At 47.6% G+C, this 24,912-nt stretch overlaps 1 protein-coding gene across 7 annotated transcripts in view; it reads left to right on the forward strand.

Annotated features, from left to right (window-relative positions):
• Nucleotides 1–24,912, forward strand: part of FLNB (filamin B) — a 142,210-nt gene that overhangs the window by 101,947 nt on the left and 15,351 nt on the right. Inside the window, exons 25-41 of one of the 7 annotated variants that reach the window (XM_019823423.3) lie at nucleotides 456–623; nucleotides 1,958–2,050; nucleotides 2,842–2,965; nucleotides 4,448–4,604; nucleotides 5,653–5,842; nucleotides 7,541–7,788; nucleotides 10,216–10,287; nucleotides 11,004–11,106; nucleotides 11,697–11,837; nucleotides 15,266–15,394; nucleotides 16,453–16,626; nucleotides 17,798–17,956; nucleotides 18,244–18,447; nucleotides 19,754–19,906; nucleotides 20,013–20,135; nucleotides 22,689–22,955; nucleotides 23,806–23,943. In XM_019823423.3, coding sequence (XP_019678982.1) covers nucleotides 456–623; nucleotides 1,958–2,050; nucleotides 2,842–2,965; nucleotides 4,448–4,604; nucleotides 5,653–5,842; nucleotides 7,541–7,788; nucleotides 10,216–10,287; nucleotides 11,004–11,106; nucleotides 11,697–11,837; nucleotides 15,266–15,394; nucleotides 16,453–16,626; nucleotides 17,798–17,956; nucleotides 18,244–18,447; nucleotides 19,754–19,906; nucleotides 20,013–20,135; nucleotides 22,689–22,955; nucleotides 23,806–23,943 — 2,643 coding nt within the window. Of the gene's footprint in view, nucleotides 1–455; nucleotides 624–1,957; nucleotides 2,051–2,841; nucleotides 2,966–4,447; nucleotides 4,605–5,652; nucleotides 5,843–7,540; nucleotides 7,789–10,215; nucleotides 10,288–11,003; nucleotides 11,107–11,696; nucleotides 11,838–15,265; nucleotides 15,395–16,452; nucleotides 16,627–17,797; nucleotides 17,957–18,243; nucleotides 18,448–19,753; nucleotides 19,907–20,012; nucleotides 20,136–21,843; nucleotides 21,911–22,688; nucleotides 22,956–23,805; nucleotides 23,944–24,912 lie in introns of those variants that run through there. The other 6 variants (XM_019823424.3, XM_045051752.1, XM_019823426.3 and 3 more) reach the window with 6 other exon arrangements.

The following is a 24,912-nucleotide window of genomic DNA, read 5'->3' on the forward strand; positions in this document are numbered from 1 at the left end:
TCAATAGCCTGTCTTTCCCCTCACCTAGTCCTCTGCATATGCCCATCACAGCTTAAAACCCCTCTCCATCTGCTTCCCTGGGTGCTATCTGTTCACTCTCATGTCTCAGCTTCAGTGTCACTGGAAAGCTTCCCCTGGCCTCCTGAAGACTGGACTCATTGCCTTCTAAGTGCCCCACCAGGGCTTGTCCGTGCCCTTAACATGTTATGTGATAGTACAGTGTCTTGTGTGCCTCGCCCTTCTACATTGTGGGTTCCTCAAGGGCCATTAGCCACTCTGGGCCCAGCACCTGGCACAGTGTCTAGATGGAGTGGATGCACATGGGTGCACATACAGCAAGGTGGGGGGCACTGACTGAGGTCCAAACCACCAAGGGCCCATGCGGAGCAGCAGTGTGATTCTGGGTGCACACAAGGCAAGGCTCCGTGCTCAGAATCCTGTGACTTGTTTTCCAGGCAGTCCCTTCAGAGTTCCAGTGAAAGATGTCGTGGATCCTAGCAAGGTCAAGATTGCTGGCCCCGGACTGGGCTCCGGTGTCCGAGCTCGCATCTTGCAGTCTTTCACAGTGGACAGCAGCAAAGCCGGCCTGGCCCCACTGGAAGTGAGGGTCCTGGGCCCACGAGGTGAATATGCATCCTGCCCCCCTGCTGACATTCACCTGCCCCAGATGGGGGCAGCTGTGAGCCATAGCAGGCACTTTACTTTTGAGTTTGGTCATGAACTTAAAATTAAATTTCTTAAATTGCTTTATTGCTCCATACTCTAAACAGGAGAAGCTCCTGCTTAATAAGCAGGCAGACCTCTTCTTTCTCTAGTGGTCTTTCCCCTATTTAATAATATGGCTCTGAGTGTCTTTTTAAATTAAAAAAAATTTTTTTTTGATGCTTTTTATTTTTTTTTTTGAGAGAGAGAGAGAGAGACAGACCATGAGCCCCAGGGGAGGGGCAGAGAGAGAGGGAGACACAGAATCAGAAGCAGGCTCCAGGCTCTGAGCTGTCAGCACAGAGCCCAATGTGAGGCTCAAACCCACAAACCGTGAGATCATGACCTGAGCCAAAGTCGGACACTTAACTGACTGAGCCACCCATGAGCCCCTCTAAATGTCTTTTTAAATTTTTATTTTTCTTAAGTAGTGAGATGAAGCAAGTAGTCTTTGGGCTCTCCCATGTAATACTGTTAAAACTGCTTGATTACACATTTCAGCATTTGTGAGGTGACTGGGGTTGGTCTGGAATTTGGGTGGGCAATGGGGTTGGAGGTGATAATTTTCTTCGAGGTGCCTTTGTGCCCATGTGGAACACACTCCAAATTTCTGGAAATGACAGCTACTCCTCCCATGCGACACATGGCTTTGTCATTGTCCCAACTTCCTGGAGGTAGAGGGTCTCTTGGGAAATGGCCTTTGTTGCCAGTTTGGCCTGCCCTATTGGCAGCCTGGAACGCTGGGGTTCAGTAAGGCTAGCAGGCCATTTTGGGACAAAGCCCTGAAGTGCATTGAAGTTTACCTTATTTGGTAGATGATCACATTTCCTCTTCTAGCATTTAAAGTGTGCCATTCTCTGCTTAATTTCTTAAATTATCTGGATTTTTCCCCAGTGATGTGTTCTTGGCTTCACAGAAATGGCAATTGGGGGCTTCCTTCTTTGAAGAGGAACTTTCTCCTTAATGGGGTTCAGCAAGAGGTTATGCCCTTTGAAGCTCAGGGCAGACGTGGTTTGAGGGAAATGAGGTCATGGGGCTGGAATCTGATTCTTAATAGTTACTGAGCTTGTATGACCTGTGTGTGTGTGTGTGTGTGTGTGTGTGTGTGTGTGTGTGTGTGTGTGTGAGAGAGAGAGAGAGAGAGAGAGAGAGAGAGAGAGAGAGAGAGAGAGAGAGGAGGGGGGTGCTTTACTTAGATATCTACCTCTATTATATTATTATGGAGGATTCTGAAGTAACAGCCTTTTAATTTTAGTTGATGAGGTGGATTCCCAGTCATGGCGCAGCCCCTTGAAAGCCATTTCAGAGTTCTTTAAAGGTGACCCGAAGGGTGACTTTACGGAGACAGGTTTGCATTTTCCTATTGCCTGCTGCTCTAATTTATGTGACCTGAATGCCTCTTTCTGGCTTCATCCTTCAAATTGCCTTGCTCCTGCCTCCTCTGCTTTGCTTACTGAGTAGACCATGCTTTGCTTAACCTACTCTGCCGTTAACCCATCCTTGATGCTCACATTCAGAACTGGGATCTGGAATCTACCAACCCAATGCATGCCTTGATTATGTTTTAACATAGTCTCTAACCATCCCCTGTAGGCATCACTTTGAAGGTCCCCTCACCCCATGAGATTGACACCCTCACCTGTCCTGCACCTATGCCCATCCTGCCGGCGCCATACTGGTCTTTGATCAAAGGTGGCCATAAGTCTTGACTGGCCAGCCCATTGGTTAATTTTTTCTGTTCAGAATTGTGGACTCTTTGGCCCTTCCTCAGCTACACAGTAAAATTGCCACATCCCAAGCATGCCTAACCAGCTTGAAAGGGTAGAGCATGTCTGCAACGTGCATCTTTGCACAAGCACGGGCAGTCTCCTTAATTATACTCAAGGGCTGACTGAGTGTACTTTAGCCAACAGAAAGCTAAAGGTGTCTCTTGGGGTCATTTCTGCAACCATGAATTGGGGATCCTGTCTCCTGTGATTTCTCAGGCCTCTGATTATGGCCTGCCTGCCTTAATGTTACTCATCAGTGGAAACCAATGTGATTGGTTTGGGGATGAATGTGATTCTGTTTCAAACTCAGCCCAGGGTGGAGTGAAGGAGAGTCCAAGCAGTTCCTCAGACTTCTCATTTCTGTTCTCAGGCCTGGTGGAGCCGGTGAACATAGTGGACAATGGGGATGGCACACACACAGTGACCTACACCCCATCCCAGGAGGGGCCTTACATGATCTCGGTTAAATACGCTGATGAAGAGATCCCTCGTAGGTAAGCTCCTGACACTTACAGAAGGGGGTCCAAACCAGCCTGAAGCCTACTCCTCTGCAGGATTGACCAGCACTGCCTTGGTGATCCACTCATCCATTCATTTATCCATCTGTCCATCCACCTATCCACCCACCCACTGGTCTATCTACCCATCTACCCATCCATCCACCCAACCATCCATCCATCCACTCAACCGTCCATCCACCCACCCACCCATCCATCCATCCATCCATCCATCCATCCATCCATCCATCCACGCACCCACTCACCCACCCAGCCATCTATCCACCCATCCATCCACCCATCAGATCAGCAGGTATCACCAAGAACCTGCATGCTCTGCACAAGTATATCAATACACTAGCCTTGATATTTGTGTCTGCTCCTTTCTTAGCATCCTGTTTCCTCCTACTTTGTTCTTTTCAGCCATCTTTAATTTAAAGACAAGCTAAAATTAAGGAGTTGGGAATCTTTGAAGAAACAAGGAATGAATTAATTCATCAAAGTCTTCTTTCTGGTGGCCTTGCAAGTAGTTTTCTGATTAGGACAAAGATTTTTACTTTTTGACTTCTTTACTTTTTTTTTTACTTTTTTACTTCTTTTGAGGATTTGGTTGGCAATAGCATTCCCAGAGGGTGTTGGATAGAAACCTATTCCTCAGTCATATTAATATGAAATGTTTCCTACATTCTTCCACTCTCCAAACAGCCTCTGAAGGTTTCTTTTTCTACTCCTTAAGATGAAAAAATTTTAGAGGCTCCTGGGTGGCTCAGTCGGTTAAGCGTCCAACTTCGGCTCAGGTCACGATCTCACGGTCCGTGAGTTCGAGCCCCGCGTCGGGCTCTGGGCTGATGGCTCAGAGCCTGGAGCCTGTTTCCGATTCTGTGTCTCCCTCTCTCTCTGCCCCTCCCCCGTTCATGCTCTGTCTCTCTCTGTCTCAAAAATAAATAAATGTTAAAAAAAAATTAAAAAAAAAAAGATGAAAAAATTTTGCCCATACCCCTAATATACATATAGCTCTAGGTATATAGAAATATATAATTTATATATTATATTTATGTATTACTTTGTTAATAGGTAATTCACCATCTAAAGCATTCTAAAAATAGAAAAGAAGATGATAGAATATTAATTTTATTATTCTAATTATTTGTTCCAGTATTGTCTCTCAATTCCAATATTCCCTTCCCATTTTGGTAACCATTTTCTTAGCATAACAACAGTGAGTTAACCTTGTCTCCCAAATCAACTTGGGGATTAGTGTGTATCGCATGGAATGCACTCAGGGAAAGCCAGTCTGTCATATGATGGTTACATGGTTGTAAATTTCTGCTGGGTTTAAGGTACTTAAGTCACCCGCTATCTTATCTGCTATAGAAATCCCTCATTTCAAGCCCAGTCTCTGTGTAAGGGAGATAAAGATGTAGCAGGGGTTGATGGTATCCACACTGACTGGGGATACGTGTGTGTGTGTCTTTCAAGTCCCTTTAAGGTCAAGGTCCTTCCCACATATGATGCCAGCAAAGTGACTGCCAGTGGCCCTGGCCTCAGTTCCTATGGTGTGCCTGCCAGTCTGCCTGTGGAGTTTGCAATCGATGCCAGAGATGCCGGGGAAGGCCTGCTTGCTGTTCAGATAACGGTAACTTTGAGTTATCTTCTAGGGTCCAGCTTTATTAATAAAGACCTGATTTCCCGGCCAGGGATAAGAATAAGGTTTTAATAACCAATTTCTGGCCTGATGCAAGTGTTTGACAGTTTTGTTTTTTTTTTCCGACCAGAGAGTCAGTAATTGTGCCAGAGAACAAACATGCTTTCCTGAGTGAGAGGTCTGAAGGGGTAGCTCCAAATACCACGTGTGGACGAATCTCATGTATTTTGATCTCTATTATATCTGTTCCTCTGTTTTTCTTTTAAAATGTTTTCAATTACTCATCAGATTAGTTAGGACTAAGCTTTGCTGCGTATCACAATATACCCGGCAAACAAGAGTGGCAGCTTAAACACATGGGATTATTCCCTCTGTTTAAACAAGCCGGGAGGCAAGCCACCTGGGTGCTATATGGCTCCACAGAGAAGCAGGCTCCATCTCTCTGCTCCTGTGTCCTGACTGTGGCTTCTGCTGGAGGCCTCCTCGTGGACCATGGGCCCTCTGATGCACATGGCAGGCTGGAAGGAGGAAGAGGAGCAGCAGGGGAAAAGGGGACTTTCGAGTCAATGAGCCACTTCAAGCAGCCCTGTGTACTTCCAGTTCTCTCGAATTTATTGGAACTTTGTCACAAGTCACATGGCCATACCTGGTAGCAGAGGATGCTAGGAGGTGGGAGCAGTGCACCCAGCCAAGAATTGGGCACCTTTTACTAAAGAGAAAAGGGAGAGAGTGGATGTGGTGGTGCAAGTGCAGGAGCCCTCTTGTCTCCCTATATTTCAGTGGATCCGGAGCTCAATCACTACTTGTTCACTTGACCGAAAAATTCCTAAACGTTGACCATGTCCATATGGTGTTAAAGAGATCTGTGACTCTTTCTTCTCCCTAGCCCCACCCCCCAAAAAGATTGTATTAAGCCAGTAATTCTGTCTCTTCCTGAAGAGGGGTGCAAATCAATGAGCAGAATGTGTTTCAGTTTCCCATGAATGGTTTCTACATCTTGATGACAACATCTTAAATAGCATTTCTCTGTGATTCCCAGGACCAAGAGGGAAAGCCCAAAAGAGCCACTGTCCACGACAATAAAGATGGCACGTATGCCGTCACCTACATCCCTGACAAGACCGGACGCTATATGATTGGGGTCACCTATGGGGGGGATGACATCCCATTGTCTCCCTACCGCATCCGGGCCACACAGACAGGAGATGCCAGCAAGTGTCTGGCCACAGGTGAGTGCAGGTCAAGGTCAGGAGTGTGGGCTTTGGAGTCAGAAAGCCAAGGGCTAGCCCGTCTCTACCACTTAATAGCTATGTGATGAGGGCAGGTTGCTCAACCACCCTGAGCTTCAGTCAGACTCAGATAGAAGATCTTTCTGAGAACATTTGAATTCAAGAAACTCTTCTCAGGATCAGAGATAGTTTTGCAGGGTTATTGCAAAGATCAGATGAGGTCAGGCATGAACAATGCTTAGCACGGTGCCAGGCGCATGGAAGCTATTATTATGTTACTTTTGAAGTGGGCGCTTTGGTTGAGAGATAGTGGCTCCCATGAAAAGCTGCACATGTGTGCCTCCCTTTCATGAGTCGATGGTTTAATTATTCAAGATTTATTCAAGAGCATTTCGGGTCAGCGTTAGAGAAACGCATTTAAGGATCTAGGTTTTTTCCTTAGCACTGGAGACTGTGCTTGTATCTCTCAGAATGTCTCCAGGAATACATTTGAGCATCATACTTCCTTCAGTTTCTAAGACATGAAGACCGTCATGGGCCCTTCTGTTTCTAGGAACAGCTCTTGCTACTTTGATGCTACTGCACCAGATTCCTCAACATGAATCCCCATCTCTGAGATGAAACAGATTTGCTTCTCTTTACATCACACATAGGTCCACTGTGGATGTGTTCCATTTCTCTCCTATCTTCTCTTGTTCTGAATGGGGAAAAACTTTTGGCTTTTAGAGCAAGTTGTAAACTCCTCAACTTGGCAATTTTGGGCTCAAAAATTGAGAAATTTTGAAACACTGGCCAGTCCAATTTGCCACCTCTTAGGTCTGTGCTGTGCCAGGTACGACTAGATTGCCTTTGCTAACCTGTGGGAGTGATGATACTGGGTGTGGACTTACTCCCTGCTTTCCAGGCCCTATTCCCTCCTTTGCTGGAGCGGAATCCTGAGCAGAATATTCTCAGCCTGGGGGCTCTCGGAGGCCACAGTTCTCTGTCTGTCATTCAAGGCCTTCCACAAACTGGCCCCAGGCTTCCTTCTACTACTCACTGTCTGAGCAACATGTTCTTAGCACTCCCTATTGCTTCTACACACTTGGAGGGTTTTTTAAATTGTTTTGCCAGTGTGCTTTTAGTTCACTTTTCTACACTTCCTGATATGTGGATCCTGTATGAAGGGGTGCCACAAGTCAGACAGATAGAGACTAGTCATGGTTTGGGGACAGAGGTTCTATGTCTCCCCTAGCCAAGAGTACCTGTCCTTCAGAATTCAGCCATTCCCCTTATCTCAAAAAGCCCTTTGTCAATGTGGCAACCCTGGGATATACATTCTTAGGACTTTTTTATAGAGATGTATGTACTACAGGACTCTTCTCTGAAGAACAATTGATAATTTTTTCTGTACTTAGCTCCTCCTCCGCGTTTCCACAATACATTGAGCTGTCATTCCTGGTGCCTGGCCTACATCTGCCTGCCTGTTAGGTTAGGAACATCTTGAGAGCAGGGACCGTGTTTGGATCACTTTGGTGTGTACCTTGCCCTTAAGAAAATGCCCAGTATATATTTGTTTAGGGAAGTTGACCGTCATCCCCATACCCTTGAATGCTTGAACCTTGAATCACCCACATGAATGTGAGATTTGTTCTTGGGCCTCCAGGGCCCTTGTCTACAGCTAGAGCTTCCATTTTCTTCCCCTGAACTTTTCTACAGGTCCTGGAATCGCCTCCACTGTGAAAACCGGCGAGGAAGTGGGCTTTGTGGTTGATGCCAAGACCGCTGGGAAGGGGAAAGTGACCTGCACCGTTCTGACCCCAGACGGCACCGAGGCTGAGGCCGATGTCATCGAGAATGAGGATGGCACCTACGACATCTTCTACACGGCCGCCAAGCCAGGCACCTATGTGATCTATGTGCGCTTTGGCGGCGTTGATATTCCCAACAGCCCATTCACTGTCATGGTAAGGAAAATTCCTTCCCTAGAGCACTCTGCTAGGATAGAAATAGTAACAGCTGCCATTTGTTAAATCCTGGCTAGAACATCCCCTTCCAGTTTTTTTTCTTCAAAAAATTTTTCTTAAGCAGTCATGACCTTATAGAGTCCTAGAATAATCTCTAGAAATCCAGAGACCCTTGGCTCTAAGAGTTTTTAAGGAACCTTATTGGCCACCAAAGTATCTGTCATGCTAAGGGTCTTAAGCAATATCCTGGCCTAAGCCCAGCTCAGAAAGATACACTTTGACAAAAATGTTTGTAAGTAAAACATCACATTTTTTATTCTGCTTATTCTCCTCCTTCCTCCTCCCTCATCTCCATGGCCTTGAGGAGAGAGGTTCCTGATGCCGTTATGTCTGCAGACTTGACTTGTATCCCAGGACACAAAGTACCTCCAGTTTTGTTTTGGAAAGATTCAGATTTTGCATAGGTGCGGGAAATAGCATGTCTTTTGAATAGTAACACCTGGTGCAAAGGGAAACCATTATGTGGGCCTCTGGGCCAGAGAATGGTGAGGTTCTTTAATTTTCAGCGAGTGACTTTTGGACCTTCCTCTGATTATGAAGGTTCTTCAGCCAAGAAAAGATTAGAAATCTCATTTGACCTTCAGAAAACGAAGCATTGTTGGCCCTTTTGCAGGTGAGGTATAGGAACAAGGCTCAGGCTCAAGTTCACTGAGCCCAGAGTGCCTGCTGTGGACAGCCACCAGGTGCTATGGGTCTCCCCTTACACAGTGTCCTTTGATGCCACGGGCAACAGCGGTGCTCAACCACAAAGTTCTTATAAGGCCTCTGTGACTTGGCCCCACACAGCCTGCGAAGCCCCTTCTCACGATTCACTTTATGTAGTGATAGAGAAGAGACTACATTCCAAAGAGAAGGCCACGCCTCCCATCCAAACAGTCTGTAATCTATTGTAGCCCTTTTTCCCCCTTTCCATAGATATTTGTTTATCTGTAAACATTCTGCCAAGAATCTGGAGGCTCCTTTTTGTCTCAAGGATGTAAGCCCTTGTCAACTTTGAGCCTGTTCATTTGGGAGTGTTTTTCTCCTTCAATAGAAAAGGGTGAAAAGAAATGCAGCTAGAGAGTTTATATCCTTATTTCCAGAGAAGGGCCCCAGTTACAGTTTTAAGAATCCGTTTTAGCCTGTAGCGGGATTTATGTGGTGAATTAGAATATATAGGCATCATGGAAGAGTGGTCCCCGGGCCTCGCTGGTGCAATGAGCTAGGCAGAAAAGGGCAGTCACCCACAGTACCTGGTTTGGGTCTTTAGTCTCCTGTTCCAAGCTTTCTCCAGCCTTACCTAGATAGACTTTCTTTGTATGTGGATTCCCTGCCTCTCTCTACAGACTTGTGGCCAAAAGGACATGAACACACAGTACTGCCTTCACAGCTCATGTATCAGGGAGGCCCAGCAGGCTGGTTCAGTTAAATACATCATAAAGCCAGCTTATCTGCTCATCACTGTTGAGAATGGATTGAAGGCCATAGCGTGGCCATTGAAAGATGGTCCTCCTGGCCAATTTGCCCCTGCATGGCCCCACGGTATAAGAGAGCCCTAGAAGATGGGGAGAGGGCTGTTTCAAAAATTGAAGCCTTTTTAAATGAAGTCCCCTTTCCGCAGATGCCAAAATACAAAGGAGTAAATGCAGGCATGTAGGCCTTCCTCCAGGGGGTGGCCTTCCAGTTCGTTGTTGACTGTGGTAAAAGATGATCCCTCCCTTATCAGGTCGATTGGAACATGAAGTCTGTGGTTTGAAGCAAAAATGAGCTTATAAAGACTTTTAACACATTAAGACCATGGACCCTTACCAAATAACAGGAGACCACTTTTCCAGTTTCATGCCACAGAAGTGACTAGTGTTCATTTTTCCCATTTGCACAACACACACATCAACTTCATGCGTGGGGTCACATCATACACATTGCTTTGTAACTTGCTTCCATCCCTCAGGGTGTCATACGTACCCTTCCACATTAATTCATCGGACTTGGTAGCTTCTTCAGGTGTACAGGTTTACATAATTTACTTACCTGACTCCCTGCCAGTTGGACGTTTTAGGTTAGGTCATGTTCTCATGACCATCAACAGCTGTGGTAAAACGCCTTGCGTACATCACTTACCTGTGGACTTGCCTGCTAGCATGTCAATAGGCCTGCTTCATAGAGGTGGGATCGTGGGTTCAAAGGGCATGTGGATTTGACCTTTGAAGAAAGGATCCCACTCGCTCTCCACAAGGGGAGAAAGAATGTAGGCTCCCACTGGAGGGAGTGGCTCCCTGCTGTGCAAGACGGAGCAGATGGGGAGGAAGCCAGCCTCAGGTTGTAGCATCTAAGTAGCAATGTCCCTTCAATGTGATTCCCAACTAATCTCCATTTGCCACTGACCAGGCCACAGATGGGGAAGTCGAGGCCGTGGAGGAGGCACCGGTAAATGCATGTTCCCCCGGATTCAGGCCCTGGGTACACTTTTTTTTTTTTCTCCTTTTTGCGTTTCTGTGTTTACTCAGCCTTCATTTCAGAAAAGCTGCAGCCTGCTTCTGGGGATTGCTTCAGCCCTCTGGGTGTCCTGGTCATTGGTTTGTCCCCCACTGATCAGTCCGTCACAATGATCCCCGCTTCCTCTGTAATGAGACCCACCCGTGTCATCGTATGCGCTCCACGAATCTCCAGCCGTCATGTCTGTGATCACGCTCGGTGTAGCCTGTCTCCGCGGTTCAGAGAAAGATGGGCCATCCTCAAGCCCTCCTGCTGACTCTCAGCCGCCACTAGCACATTTGGTTTCTGTTCAGGGGGAAAGCCACCCGCTGCTACTTTCTGCCACTTAAAACGCACCTTCTTTTCCAGGCCACAAGCAACTAAACCTTTCCAGGTGGAGCCTCTTGGGACTCAGACATTGCTGTCTCTTACTTTTCCACTGTCCCGTGAGCACTGCTGGGAATTTTACAAGCAGACTGCCTAGTGATTTTTAGCAATTGGTCAGCATGACTTCTCCAGTCCTTCAGGTCCTGCTCTGGCCCTGGGGGCAGCTAGACTAAGCCCGTCCTGTACGGGCAACCACGTCCCCACACCCCGGCTGCACTAGCTTGCAAAATTCCCAGTTGCTCTCTGCCCTCTGCTGTTTCATTGGCCCACACGGTTGTCCACTTTACCCAGTGACCACTGCTTCCTGTTTTTAGGTAACCGAAGAGGCCTATGTCCCAGTGAGTGACATGAACGGCCTGGGCTTTAAGCCTTTCGACTTGGTCATTCCATTTGCAGTCAGAAAAGGAGAAATCACCGGTAAGCACTGTCATGAAAGCCGCTTTGTTCTCACTGGCTTGCACTAGCTTTCCAGAAGGGTGCCTGGGAGGTGGTTCCACCTGTCCCCGATACCTGGGGTCCTGAACCTAGCACCCCTGTTTCTTGCTGTGGGGGATCAGTCCGTGAGCCCCTGAGATTGTGACTGTCGGGTTCCTGTCCCTCCTTTTTTCCTGCCTTCTCTTATTCTTGCACCTTTCCAGATATGACATTGACACTGAAGCCTATTGTACAAGAGTTTCTTTCTCTTCTAGCCTCCTTTTAATGCCTCATTCTCTTTGAGTTGATACTCTGCTAATTCTCCTGGCCTTGTGGTCTTGTCTAGTCTTGTGTGAGCTTCTCATTTGTCAGAACAAAAGTAAAAAACTCTTTACTTGAGTTGCCTGCTGCATTTGTAGAAGAAAAAGGGAACAAAATAAAGGCAAACGTGTCTGTTTTCCCATTGTGGATCTTGGATGCTTCAGGCAGCAGTGAGTGCTCTTGCCTCTGAAGGCCACCTGGGCCTTTGTGCTCAGCTTCTCCGGGGGAAGCCCCTGGTGGGCTCATGGCTCTCTCTTCCTGTGCTCTAACAGGAGAGGTCCACATGCCTTCTGGGAAGACGGCCACGCCTGAGATTGTGGACAACAAGGACGGCACAGTCACCGTCAGATATGCCCCCACTGAAGTCGGGCTGCATGAGATGCACATCAAATACATGGGCAGCCACATCCCTGGTGAGTCAGGCTCGGCACCTTGGCCAGCACTCCCTGCAGGACAACAAGACTTGGGCCTGAATGTCTGGGAGGTTTGCAGAGACGTTCAGTTGGCTGCTGTGTGGGAAACAGTTCTCGGTGGCAGAATTGGGAAGGCAGTGTCGGTGTCCCTGTGAAACCAAACAGCCCGTGACCCCAGCAGATCCAGCCACTCTCCAGAAGGGACAATGCAGCTAAGCATCCTGGGTCACAGTTCAGGCCCTTAGCTTCATGATTGTCTTTGTCACTATGCCGAGTGTGGCCACAGGGTGAGCTGGGAGAAAAATGTGAGGCGCACGAAGGGACTTTCCAGCCTGGCCTGCAGAGCCCTATGGAGTGTGGGGTTTGGGGGCGGGAGAGAGAACAAGCTGCTTTATGTTCACAGTGCCCTTGACGAGGAAATTCAGCTCAGATTTTGTGTCCATCAACCAGCACAGTGTTATTCTTGTTTTTTTTTTTTTAAATTGTTCAAATGGTTCTCTATTTTTAAATTTAATATTTTGAGTAGGCAACATCTCCACATAGTTTTAAAAATGATGTGGGGAAAAGTTTCCTTCCCACCTGTATCGCCACCTGACCTCTCCTTGAACCTGACTGCTGTTAATTTTTTATGTTGGATATCAGAACATTTTTAAGACTCTATAAACAAATGGGAAATACAGATTCTTTTCAAAAAAAATTTTTTTAACATCTATTTATTTTTGAGAGACAGAGAGTATAAGTGGGGGAGGGGCAGAGAGGGAAGGAGACACAGAATCCAAAGCAGGCTCCAGGCTCTGAGCAAGCTGTCAGCACAGAGCCCGACACGGGGCTCGAACCCCCGAACCACGAGATCATGACAGCTAAAGTTGGATGCTCAACCAACTAAGCCACCCAGGTGCCCCTAAATTTTTGTTAGTGTTATTTATTTATCTTGAGAGAGAGAGAGAGCACAAGTGGGGGAGGGAAAGAGATTGAATCCCAAGCAGGCTCTGCACACTCAGCACAGAGCCTGGTGCGGGTCCTGAACTCAGGACCCATGAGATCATGACCTGAGCCGAAATCAAGAGTCGGACGTTTAACTGACTGAGCCACCCAGATGCCCCAGGAAATATAGATTCTTAAGCCCTTTCCCACTTATGCATAAATAGTAGCATACACTACACATGGCTCTGACCTTGCCCTTTCCAGTCTAACTGTATATCCAGGAGAGTTTTGCGTGTCCTAATGATAGAGCATGTCTCACCGTTTGGATAAACCGTGATAGATTTCACCCTTCCCCCCATTGGAGAACATTCAGGTTCTTCTCTCCCTTTTGCTGTCGCTAGTCAGGCTGCAATGAATGGCCTTTATTCCATCATTTCACTCTCATGAAGGTATATCTGTGAGAATTAGTTCCCAGGGTAGGAATTGCTGGGCACAGGTATAGACATCTATCATTTTGATCGATCTTGCCAAATTGCCCTTCAGTGGGGCTCCCCCAGTTCAGACACCCACCAGCAATGTAGACCAGCACCTGCTTTTCCACCAGTTTGCCAATGGAATAATAGGCTGTCAGATTTTTGGATCTTGGCCACACTGACAGTTCAAAAACCAGTATCTTTGTGTTGCTTTATTTGTATTTCCCTTGTGAATGAGAGTGAGCAACTTTCTGTATGTTTAAGGACTATTTATATTTTTCTGTGAACTGAGCACTTATTTCCTTGGCCAGGTTTTTCCATTTGGCCATTGGCCAATATTCTGTATTGGCTTTGTCATAACAGTTTCTGAGAGCAAATTAAATATTGGAGAGATTAGCCCTTTGTGATAGAAGTTAACAAATATTTTTCCCAGCTTGATATGTTTGTTGTGGTTCATGCATACATGTGTGCATAATGTTCATTTAAAGTGAAAACATATTATCTACTTTTATCTAAATATTCCAAAGATGCAGATGTAGAGAAAGTAAAAAAATGTCTTCTCCCATTCCCTTCTACTTCCACTGCTGGGGTGTGTATCTTTCCAGATGTTTCTCTCTGTACCTACCTACATGCATACATAAATTTGTTCTTCCAAGGAAATGAGATAATGGCATTAATATTATATAGCAACTTGCCTTTTTCTCTTTTTTATTTTTATTTTTAGAGAGTATGAGAGAGCATGAGCAGGGGATAGAGGCAGAGGCGGGGTTGGGGGAGAAAGAGAGAGAGAGAGAGAGAGAGAGAGAGAGAGAGAGAGAGAGAGAAAATCTGAAGCAGGGACTCAGCACAAGCCCTACACAAGATTTGATCCCATGACCCTGGGTTCATGACCTAAGCTGAAATCAAGAGTCGGATACTTAATCAACTGAACCACCCAGGCGCCCTTCCTTTTCCTCTTTATAATGAGACACATTATAGATAATCTCTCAAGTATAATATACACAGATCTCCCTCATTGTTTGTTTTTTTTAATGTTTATTTTTGTGAGAGAGAGAGAGCCCGCTCATGCACACACATCCATGGGGGAGGGGCAGAGAGAAGGAGAGAGAGAATCCTAAGCAGGCTCTGTGTTGTCAGCACAGAGCCCAACATGGGACTCAATCCCATGACCCTGGGATCATGACCTGATCTGAAATCAAGAGTTGGACACTTAACTGACTAAGCCACCCAGGCGCCCCATTCCTCATTGTTTTTAATGAACTGCACAAGTAGACCAATGTTTATTTAACTGACCCCCTATTGTTGGACACTGCAGCCTTTTCCTAATTTGGATCTGGGCACTGTGGAAATGAAGTCCTTGTACAGGACTGGGAGCAGGGTAGGGAGAAAGATTTCTAGGGATACATTCCTAGGGGCCTCACGGGGCCTTATATTTTGAAAGCATGGTAAATGGCCTTCCCAAAAGACCTTTCCAGTTGTGTTCCCTCTAGTAGTGGGTCATTTTTCCACATGGCCAGATGTTTCCTCCTTATTGGTTAAGTTGAGCTGCACTGCCCTGCTTGGGCCCCCCTCTAGACTGGAGCAACCTTGGGATTGTTTTTCTTGTGCAGTGATTGAAAAAACGGCAGCAAGTAGACCTGTTGGGTGTCCTAGCATGGTGAACTCTACTGGAGTCTCCTTTTTTTTTTTTTTTAATGTTTATTTATCTTTGAGAGACAGAGCGAGAGTGAGGGAGGGGCAGAGAAAGAGAGGGAGACAGAATTTGAAGCAGGCTCCAGGCTCCGAGCTGTCAGCACAGAGCACGACACAGGACTCAAACTCACGAACTATGAGATCATGACCTGAGCCAAAGTCGGACGCTTAACCAACTGAGCCACCCAGGTGCCCCTGGAGTTTCCTTTCAATTTCTGCCTCTGTGTAGGAGATACCAGCCTTGCTTGCTATTAGGTGAATGTTAAGACACTGGTTGTCCAAGGTATGCATTTGTCCCTCCATGAGTCCCCCTCAATTTTGTGTTTTTTGCAAACCCAGAGAGCCCGCTCCAGTTCTACGTGAACTACCCGAACAGTGGGAGTGTTTCTGCATACGGTCCAGGCCTGGTGTATGGAGTGGCCAACAAAACTGCCACCTTCACCATCGTCACCGAGGATGCAGGAGAAGGTACTGTGTGGTTATGTGGTTTTATGCTTCTGGCCATCCATTTGGAGAGTTAGGTGGACACATTTCCAGGGTAGCTTTTGTTTGTTTGTTTGTTTGTTTGTTTGTTTTTAGGAGGAGAGAGAGAGAGAGCATTAAGGAGCAGGGGAGGGGCAGAGAGGAGGTGGAGAGAGAATCCCAAGCAGGCTCCTTGCTGTTAGTGTGGAGCCCACCACGGGGCTCAACCTCACGAACTGTGAAATCATGACCTGAGCCAAAATCAAGAGTCGGACGCTTAACCAACTGAGCCACCCAGGCGTCCCGTTTTTCATAAATGTCTTATGTACAGCTGCTCTGTCTTACCCAAAACAGAACTTCTGAAGTCCTCTGTGTTCTGATCGAAATCAGATTGATTATATGAACTGTTTTATGTGACTTGCCTGAAATTTAAGCATGTTTTGGGAAAATGATGGTTTTGCATTTGTTCTATCTTGCACATGTACAAATATCAAGCGGACTGACTACATGTGTTACCGCCCATTCCAGATAAAGCTCTATGCCTATGACCATTGTCATCGTGGAGACTTCTAAATTTGTGATTCTTTTTTTTTTTTTTTTTTAAGATTTTATATTTAAGTAATCTCAACACCTGATGCAGGGCTCAAACTCACACCCCTTAGATCAAGAGTCACACACTGCACCTACTGAGCCAGCCAGGCGCCCACCCAGGGATTTTCAGGATGGCATCCAGTGCCCAACCAACAGGGCTGTGTGTGTGTGACTCTCCCATATGCATGATTGGTGTGTAGGATGCTATTCCTTTCACGTCCCACGTATCCTTAAGAATAGAGAGAACTTCGGGGTCATTTGTAGTGAAGAAATCAGACGGTAGAGTGTCTTTCCAGTGGACAATTTTACCACGTGAACTGCTTTGTTCTGACGTGCCCCTGGCCTGTGGCTCCTGTGGCGTGTGTCAGTCTGTTGTTCCTCACATGGGGACTGCCCTGGATGAGGTGTGATCCCTGTTGAAACAAGGAATCTGTGTCTCCCTAAAGGTTCTCCTTCCTTCCTCCCATCCACAGGGGGCCTAGACTTGGCTATCGAGGGACCTTCAAAGGCCGAAATCAGCTGCATTGACAACAAAGATGGGACATGCACAGTGACCTACCTGCCCACCCTGCCAGGTGACTATAGCATCCTGGTCAAGTACAATGACAAGCACATCCCTGGCAGCCCCTTCACGGCCAAGATCACAGGTAAGGTCACCTGGCTTGCCGGGGGGCTTCCTGGAGGTATGGGGAAGTATAGCTGCCCTAACAGTCTCTCTCCCCATCAGACCAGCAACAGGAGGCTAGGCCTCTACATGGAGGTTTCACACAGACTCCTTAGGAAGGAATTGGGGTGTAAAGTCACCGTTGGGTTGGCCTAATTCCTCCCTTACCTGGTAATCCAAGGAAAACCAAGCAGTGCCATTCGGAGGGCACTTTTTTTGTGCCAGTCTGACTGCAGCCTGCAAATAGCAGGCCCTCAGATAGAGGCATTCAGATACCTATTACATGGCTACATGGACCTAAAGATGCCCTTCAGCATCACTACTAGATAGATTTTCTCTCCATTTTACAGATGGAAAAACTGACGCTTGGAGAGACAGTGGCTTAGCCAAATTCGGACATGGGTATTCTGGGATTCAGATACACGTTATCTGATTCAAAGCCCACACTCCTAATGTCTGTTGTGCTGGCTGTGTTCATATCACGCTATCAGTGGGTTAAAAAGGAGATATGAGGGGGCACCTGGGTGGCTCAGTCAGTTAAGCTTCCAACTTCGGCTCAGGTCATGATCTCACGGTTTGTGGGTTTGAGCCATGTGTTGGGCTCTGGGCTGACAGCTCGGAGCCTGGAGCCTGCTTCAGATTCTGTGTCTCCCTCTCTCTCTGCCCTTCCCCTGCTCTCTCTCTCTCTCTCTCTGTCTCTCTCTCAAGAATAAATATAACAAACATAAAAAAAAATATTTTAAAAAACATTTAAAAAGGAGATAGGAAAAATGAGGTTCTTATCCCTAAGTTGTTTAGACCTGTCTATTAAGCAGTCAGCAGTCTTGTGTAGAAGATGATGAGTACTCACCTGAAGAATGCCCGAGACAATGGCAGACAGGTGACAGGTGCCTCCCACTGGCAAAGACTCCTTTAAAAAGTGGTCTGAGAAGACTCAAATTTCCAGTGCCTGCCAGTTCCCTTTAACCAGACATGATTAGCAATCATTCATTGTTGGTTAGGTCTGCTTATTGTTCAAGACAGGTCTTTTCAATTAACTTTGGGTAATTAATTCTCACCTGATCATCTGTAAATGGCATGTGGAATGAGGGCTCCAGAGAGCTGGGGAGACCCACATGTAACAAGAGCCGCATTTGCGGGGGGCTGTTTCCCAGATGACAGCAGACGGTGCTCTCAGGTAAAGCTGGGCTCTGCCGCCGACTTCCTGCTTGACATCAGCGAGACCGACCTCAGCACCCTGACGGCCAGCATTAAGGCCCCATCTGGCCGTGACGAGCCCTGTCTCCTGAAGAGGCTGCCCAACAACCACATCGGTGAGCCCAGGCCACCTTCCTGGCTGGAGCTGGGTGGGAGATGGGCATTCCCCCAGTCCGGTCCTGGGCAACTGGTAGCACATTAGAGTATGAGGTGATAAACCTTCTGGGTCACACGTGATAACAGTCTGAGTGCGATTCTGCATGGCGATGTCGACCACGCTCTTGGATGCTGGCGAGTCAGGAGGGAAGTCCTGCTTCCCTTCTTGTGAGTGTGTCTCCCTCCCCCCTCCTCTCCTTCATCCTGTTCTGCCACCTTACAAACCCAAAGCTTTGCTCTGGTACAGGCATCTCCTTCATCCCCCGGGAGGTGGGTGAACACCTGGTCAGCATCAAGAAGAACGGCAGCCACGTGGCCAACAGCCCCGTGTCCATCATGGTGGTCCAGTCTGAGATCGGTGATGCACGCAGAGCCAAAGTCTATGGCCGTGGCCTGTCAGAGGGCCGGACTTTCGAAATGTCTGAATTCATCGTGGACACAAGGGATGCGGGTATGTGGGGATGCTCCCAGGAAAAGGCCCAGAGCTCACGGGAATGATCTTTTTGCTTCTTTTCGTTTTTCCATCCTACCATCTTCCTTTTCTTTCTTAGCATCTCTCTAACTGTATGTAGGTCCTTATATGTGCGTTATCATTTAAGTCCCATGAGCCTCAGTGAAGTGGGAATTATATGCATTTTCTAGATGAAGAAACAGGCTTCTAAGAGTTAACAGCCCATCTGCTTCTGGCATTTGAATCCAGAGTCAAAACAGTTCACAGATCTCTGTCATTATGTGTGCTCCCGCCATTCTCTGCAGCTTTTCCAGGGTCTCCTCGACTCAGCCCAAGCAAAGGAGGTTGGTCCAGCTGGCCAAGATTGTGTCAGCTGAGGGATGCTTTCGTGGAAATATGGAATCTCTTCCTGTTCCCTCTTTAAAATGGTTTGAATTTGGTTGGCCCTCTCCAAACTGTGCCACATGACAGTATCTTCATTTTCTGCCTTCTTGAGTGATGGTCACATTGGTGACTTCTAGACAAAGTCACAGTCCCACGGAAGAGGCTAGAGACTTTCTGGTCCTGGTGAGTTGATGCTCCTTGTTGATTCTTCAGGTTGTTAACCTTCAGATCTGCTGTCTTAATGGTTCCCTGGCTGGACGTCTGAGGCACCTTGGGAGCAGTTTAAAAATTCAAATGGTCAGGCCTACAGCCGGCGATTAATACATGCCGTTCTTGGAGGCGTGTGGCCAGAGTGGCTTTCCCAGTGGCTTCTGTGGGACAGGTGCTCTGTGGGATATTAATAGATACCCTTGAGAGGCTGCAGGTGGCTGAGCCAGTTGAGCGTCAGACGCTTAGTTTCAGCTCAGGTCATGATCCCAGGGTCATGGGCTGGAGCCCCCATGTCAGTCTCTGAACATGGAGCCTGTTTAAGTTCTCTCTCTCTCTCTCTCTCTCTCTCTCTCTCTCTCTCTCTCTCCCTCTCCCTCTCCCTCTCCCTCTCTCTCTTGCTTCCTCTCTCCTCGCTACCCACCCCTCTCCCTTGCTTGCTCACTCTCTCTCTCTAAAAAAAATTTAAAAATTAAATGGATATCATTGAGAAAAGAGTTCTATGGTCAAAGCCACGCTCAGCAGGGTTTTTCACTACAGGATTTCTCAGAGGTTTTAACCTGCTCCTCTGTCTGGGGCTGCCTACGTTACTGTCTTTCTGACATCTGGAAATAGCGGTTTGCATTTCCAGAGCCTGATGTCCTTGCTGCATGCATGGAGCCCCCCTACCCCCAGTGAGTTGCAGTCCCATCAGCTCTGGGCCACGGTGTTGCAGGTTATGGTGGCATATCCTTGGCTGTGGAAGGCCCCAGCAAAGTGGACATCCAGACAGAGGACCTGGAAGATGGCACCTGCAAGGTCTCCTACTTCCCCACTGTGCCTGGGGTTTACATCGTCTCCACCAAGTTTGCTGATGAGCACGTGCCTGGTGAGTCTGGTCCCCTCTGCCCTCCCCGTCCGACACCTAGGTTTTCTGTAAATGCTGTGCCTCAGCCTATCTGGGCTGCTCACAAGGGTCTTCTTGGTTCTTGCAGGGAGCCCGTTTACCGTGAAGATCAGCGGAGAGGGAAGAGTCAAGGAGAGCATCACCCGTACCAGTCGGGCCCCGTCTGTCGCCACTGTCGGAAGCATCTGTGACCTGAACCTGAAAATCCCAGGTGAGTATGAGTTGTTTAGGGGTCAGGGCGGTAGGCGCCACTAGAAACCACGTCCGGGTGTGACCTAGAACATACTAAGTCCTCTATGGGTGACTGCTTTTAAGTAAGTAAGTATTGTATTTATTTATATTTTTAATACTGTTTTCACAGAGCCCCACCTGAGAAAAAAAATCTGCTTACCTGCCACCTTTTTGCTCTTCTGAATGAAAATAGCTTTACTGTGTCACATGGGGGGAAGATAAATAAGCTTTTAGATTTGAATTTACTCTCTGTCGAATAGAGTCAGGTCAGTGAGAGAATTGACCCTGCTGATGCCAATATTTGGAAGTATTTCAGAAGTGTCAGCCTTATGGCATCCTCCCAAAGTTAGTTCTTCCCTTCCATCCCTAAAATGAGAGTGGAGACTGGGTCGGTGGGCCACATTCAGCCCTTTGGCCGTGAACTGTGTAAACAGACACTTCAGTCTGTCTGAATGTGGCCTGGGGTTCCTTCTATAAAGAGACGTCACTGTGAGTGCAGATTCTGAGGGTCCTCTGCCCAGAGGCTGGCACACACTATGTTGTTGGACAGATCCTGTGGCACGGAATATCTGTAGAGTCTTCATGAAGACTCATGAAGCTCATGGTGTGATCTGGAGAGGGGGGCCATTTCTCCTACACTGCATTTCCCCTTTTTCCGAACTTGTCCCATGTCTACTTACCTTGCCTTCTGAGCAGTCATTGGCGGGTGGCAGGTTCTTCCTGGGCAGAGGCACAGTCGTCACATGAGAATATGGGGAAAGCCTCATTGCTGCAGTGTCCACACAGAATCACTTATTAGAAAGAGCTAATGCCTTGTGATAGCGAAAAGTTCACATGTTCAAAAACGAGGAAAGTAAGTGTCACCTCATCCCCCAACGACCGGGGGGATGGGGAGGTTGAGGTTCACATCTGAGGCCCGGAGCTGAACCCTGATTGCCTCCAGCCTCATGAACACATGGGGTCAGTTTCAGATCACACTTGTGTCCTTGTTACACACCATAGTCCACGTCAAAAAAGATACTTCCATATTTTTAGTGAGTACATGAGATTCCATTCCATGTCCAGATGCACCATCCTTCATCGTATAGTCCTATTCCAAGTACACTCTTTCCCATCCCTGGGTTCCAACAATCGGCGCTCTGGAACGAACGTTCTCCACCATGTGCTCAGGCTACCTTCATGTCGGATGGATGTCCCAGCGTGGGACTACTGGTCTGATGTGTTTCAAAAACTGCTACACCTTGGCAGACTGCCCTCCAGAAAAAGGATCAGTACCCGTTTATCCATTCCCCCACCAGCACTGGGCACAGTGTTTGGTTCCCACTTTGGTCATTCTGATGGAAAATAAGGGGTCCGGTTTCCAGCTTCATTTCTTGGGTCACTAGGGACATGGACTGTGTTTTCATTTGCTTTACATTTCTCGTTGTGCAAATCAGCTGCTTGTTCCCTTTGTTTCCTGAGGAACTAGTGTGGTCGATTACTCTATCTAAAGACTCTCTGGCTCAGTTCCTATTTGCTGTGATCAGCTACTTGGTACCAGATGACTCTGGATGAGACTCACTCTTCCTCTCATTACCTAAATGGTCCCCTGTTGTCAGAGGACAGCTCACCAACTTCCAGATGTCTTCCAGACCCAGGCCATGTGGGGTGACCCTCTCCTCAACCCCCCTTCCTTTCTCTGTCCTCAGGGCTCAAAGTCATGGCTGCTCAGCCCAGATCGTGTAGGGCTGGCGAGCGCGCTTCATGTGGCTCTAGGTGATGGCATTACTTGGTCACCCAGCATGCGGTGTACCTGTCTCCACCACGTCAGTGCAGGCACAGTCACTGGCATGGCATGAGCACGTGTCAGGTGCAGCAGACGTGGTCTGCTTCCCAGTGTTGGTGACCTGAGACGTCACTTTCTGAAAGCACGGCCTCTGGTATTTGATTTGCTCAAAGCTTTGCTCACGCATGGTTTCCCTTTGCCGTTGTGACCAACAGGTGTTCACCTTTTTTCTCTAAATGCATTTTTGTCTTGTTGCCTAAAAGAAATGCCAAAGCTTCTTGAAAGTACGGGGTGATGCGTCTGGAGTTTTCTACCCTTACCCACCTATGGAGAAGAGCCTCTATAAGCATGCTAGATGGCCACATACCACATTTGGCTTAGAAACATCTGAGCTATTGTAGTTTTTATTTACATGCTGTAACTGTCAGCCCCAGACTCTGGTTTGAAACTGCCATGTGGAATTAGCTCCAGCCAGGAAGACTGTAAAAGTACTTGGTGGGGCAGAAAGTGTCACTGTCCCTAGAATGTTCTCTGCACTGGGTGGCCAGAGGGGCCCTACTGCCTCCATGCTGACCACAGCCTCCCAGGATTTGAGGGAGACTGGAGGGTAGGTATCCCGGCTGAATGGGAAAAAGCCTGAGCATCCCACACCCCTGGGCTGCACCCGCCTTGCCAACCTCTGCTGCCTGTCCTGCATGTCCTGCTCTGTGTTGGTCCCTCACCCTAACCCTGCTCTCTCTACTTCCCCAAACTCCTGCCCCCTTTCAGAAATTGACAGCAGTGACATGTCGGCCCATGTCACCAGCCCCTCTGGCCGCGTGACCGAGGCAGAGATTGTGTCCATGGGGAAGAACTCGCACTGCGTCCGGTTTGTGCCCCAGGAGATGGGTGTTCACACAGTCAGCGTCAAGTACCGCGGCCAGCATGTGACCGGCAGCCCTTTCCAGTTCACGGTGGGGCCACTCGGCGAGGGGGGCGCCCACAAGGTCCGTGCGGGAGGCCCCGGCCTGGAGAGAGGAGAAGCAGGTGTCCCAGGTGAGCATTCGGGCAGGCTTTTTACTTGGGTAGAAGACAAGGGGCCTGATGGTGTCAGCACCCTGCACCCTTCACCCTATTCCAGAGAAAGACTCAGTGTATGTGATTCCGATGGTGGTTGTTAAGGGGCATTCTTTAAAACAAGGCTTCTGTAGGGGCGCCTGGGTGGCTCAGTTGGTTAAGCATCCGACTTCGGCTCAGGTCATGATCTCACAGTTCGTGGGTTCGAGCCCCACGTCAGGCTCTGTGCTGACAGCTCAGAGCCTGGACCCTGCTTTGGACTCTGTGTGTGTGTCTCTCTCTCTCTGCTCCTCCCCCACTCAAGCTCTATCTGTCTCTCTCTCTCTCAAAAATAAATAAACATTAAAAAAAAATTTTTTTAAACAAGGCTTCTGTGGCTAAACATGTTTGGGAATGGCTCGTTGACCCAAAGCTAAACAAGTTTCTCACGGGGGCACTCCTCGGAGCCTATATCATGACTGAGTGTGTGGGCGTCGGAGTGAGGAGCAGACTGACGAAGCTCTTTGTAGAGCATCCTTCAACACTAACATTCCGTGGAACACACTAGAATTCTACAAAACCTATTGTAGTGGTGGTTGCTGGCGGGAAGATCTACAGGGACAAAAACGGAACATTCTCATCTTTTTCTGCCTTAGTTGGTGTGTTCAAAGATGTCTCATTTCTTATGAACTTAATGTTTTCATGGATGGTGATTGGGAAACATCAGTGATTCCTTCCCTTAGGGCCCTGCTTGGGGTTAAAGAAAAAGGCAGCAAATGTAACCCAGCATTGTTTGAGCAAGAGGGCCTATCTGGGGCTCAGTCACTAACCAGGTGTTTCTTTATCTCAGCTGAGTTCAGCATCTGGACCCGGGAAGCAGGCGCTGGGGGCTTGTCCATTGCTGTTGAGGGCCCCAGTAAGGCCGAGATTACGTTCGATGACCATAAAAATGGATCGTGCGGTGTGTCTTACATTGCCCAGGAGCCTGGTATGTAACCAAGGACCAGCTGAGGACGTTTTCCTTGTAGGGGGATGGTTAGATTGTAAGGAGCAGAAGCCTGTCAAGCTAGCTCAATGAAAAGAGGAATTTGTCTGTATGGGCGCATGGGAGCATCTCCTAGAAATCATGTCAGACCTCCAAGGGGCAGGAATTCTTGTTCTCTTGTCCTTCTCTGTTGACCTCTCTGCCTCCGGCTTTCATTCAACCATGTCATTCTTTCCACGGACCAGCCTTCTCCACCCATCCTTGGCCACTAGCTGTTGTGGCGTCTCTGAAAGAGTGGCCTCAGCATCTGAGCTCCCTTGAGCGGCAGCTCTTGGCCTTTTGTGTGCCATGGATCCCTCTGGGCATAAAACCTATGGGGACTGTTCTCAGGATAATGTTTTAAAACGTAGAATAAAATACATTGGATTATAAAGGAAATCAATTATACTAAAATGTAGTTATCAAAATCTTCAAGAAATGTGTCACACAGCAACAGATGGTTCTCTTCATTAATACATTAAATCGTAGGATTTGGTAATGGTCTATTAGCTACTGCAATTTCAAAATAGTGGTAAGTATAAATGACATGTCAAGTTGTATATAAAACTGTAAAGTGATGAAAAATGTCTGTGATCTTTGTTGGTGACAAAGTCACAAGTGCTTCTAATGTGCCGTGGTTTCTTGTTGACATTTCTAAAGAAAGGAAATGCTACATTTTAGCTTGAAGTTAGTGAAAATAAAGATAAAATTTTTGTTTCCCCATTCAAGTTTCATGGGTCTCCTGAGCTGTATACACAGGCCATTGGAGAGGGCCTGTGGACCCAGGTTAAGAATCTCTGCCCTTGCCCAACTAAGAGAATCCTATTGGCTCGGCTTCAGCCAGGTGACCTGCCCTCAACCCACCAGCCATGGCCAGGGAGGGGGGGTAGGATCTCTTGGAAGACATTTCAGTCCTAGCAAAGAAGCAAGAGA

The sequence above is a fragment of the Felis catus genome, chromosome A2 (assembly GCF_018350175.1).
Source record: "Felis catus isolate Fca126 chromosome A2, F.catus_Fca126_mat1.0, whole genome shotgun sequence".
Classification (NCBI taxonomy): Eukaryota; Metazoa; Chordata; class Mammalia; order Carnivora; family Felidae; genus Felis; species Felis catus.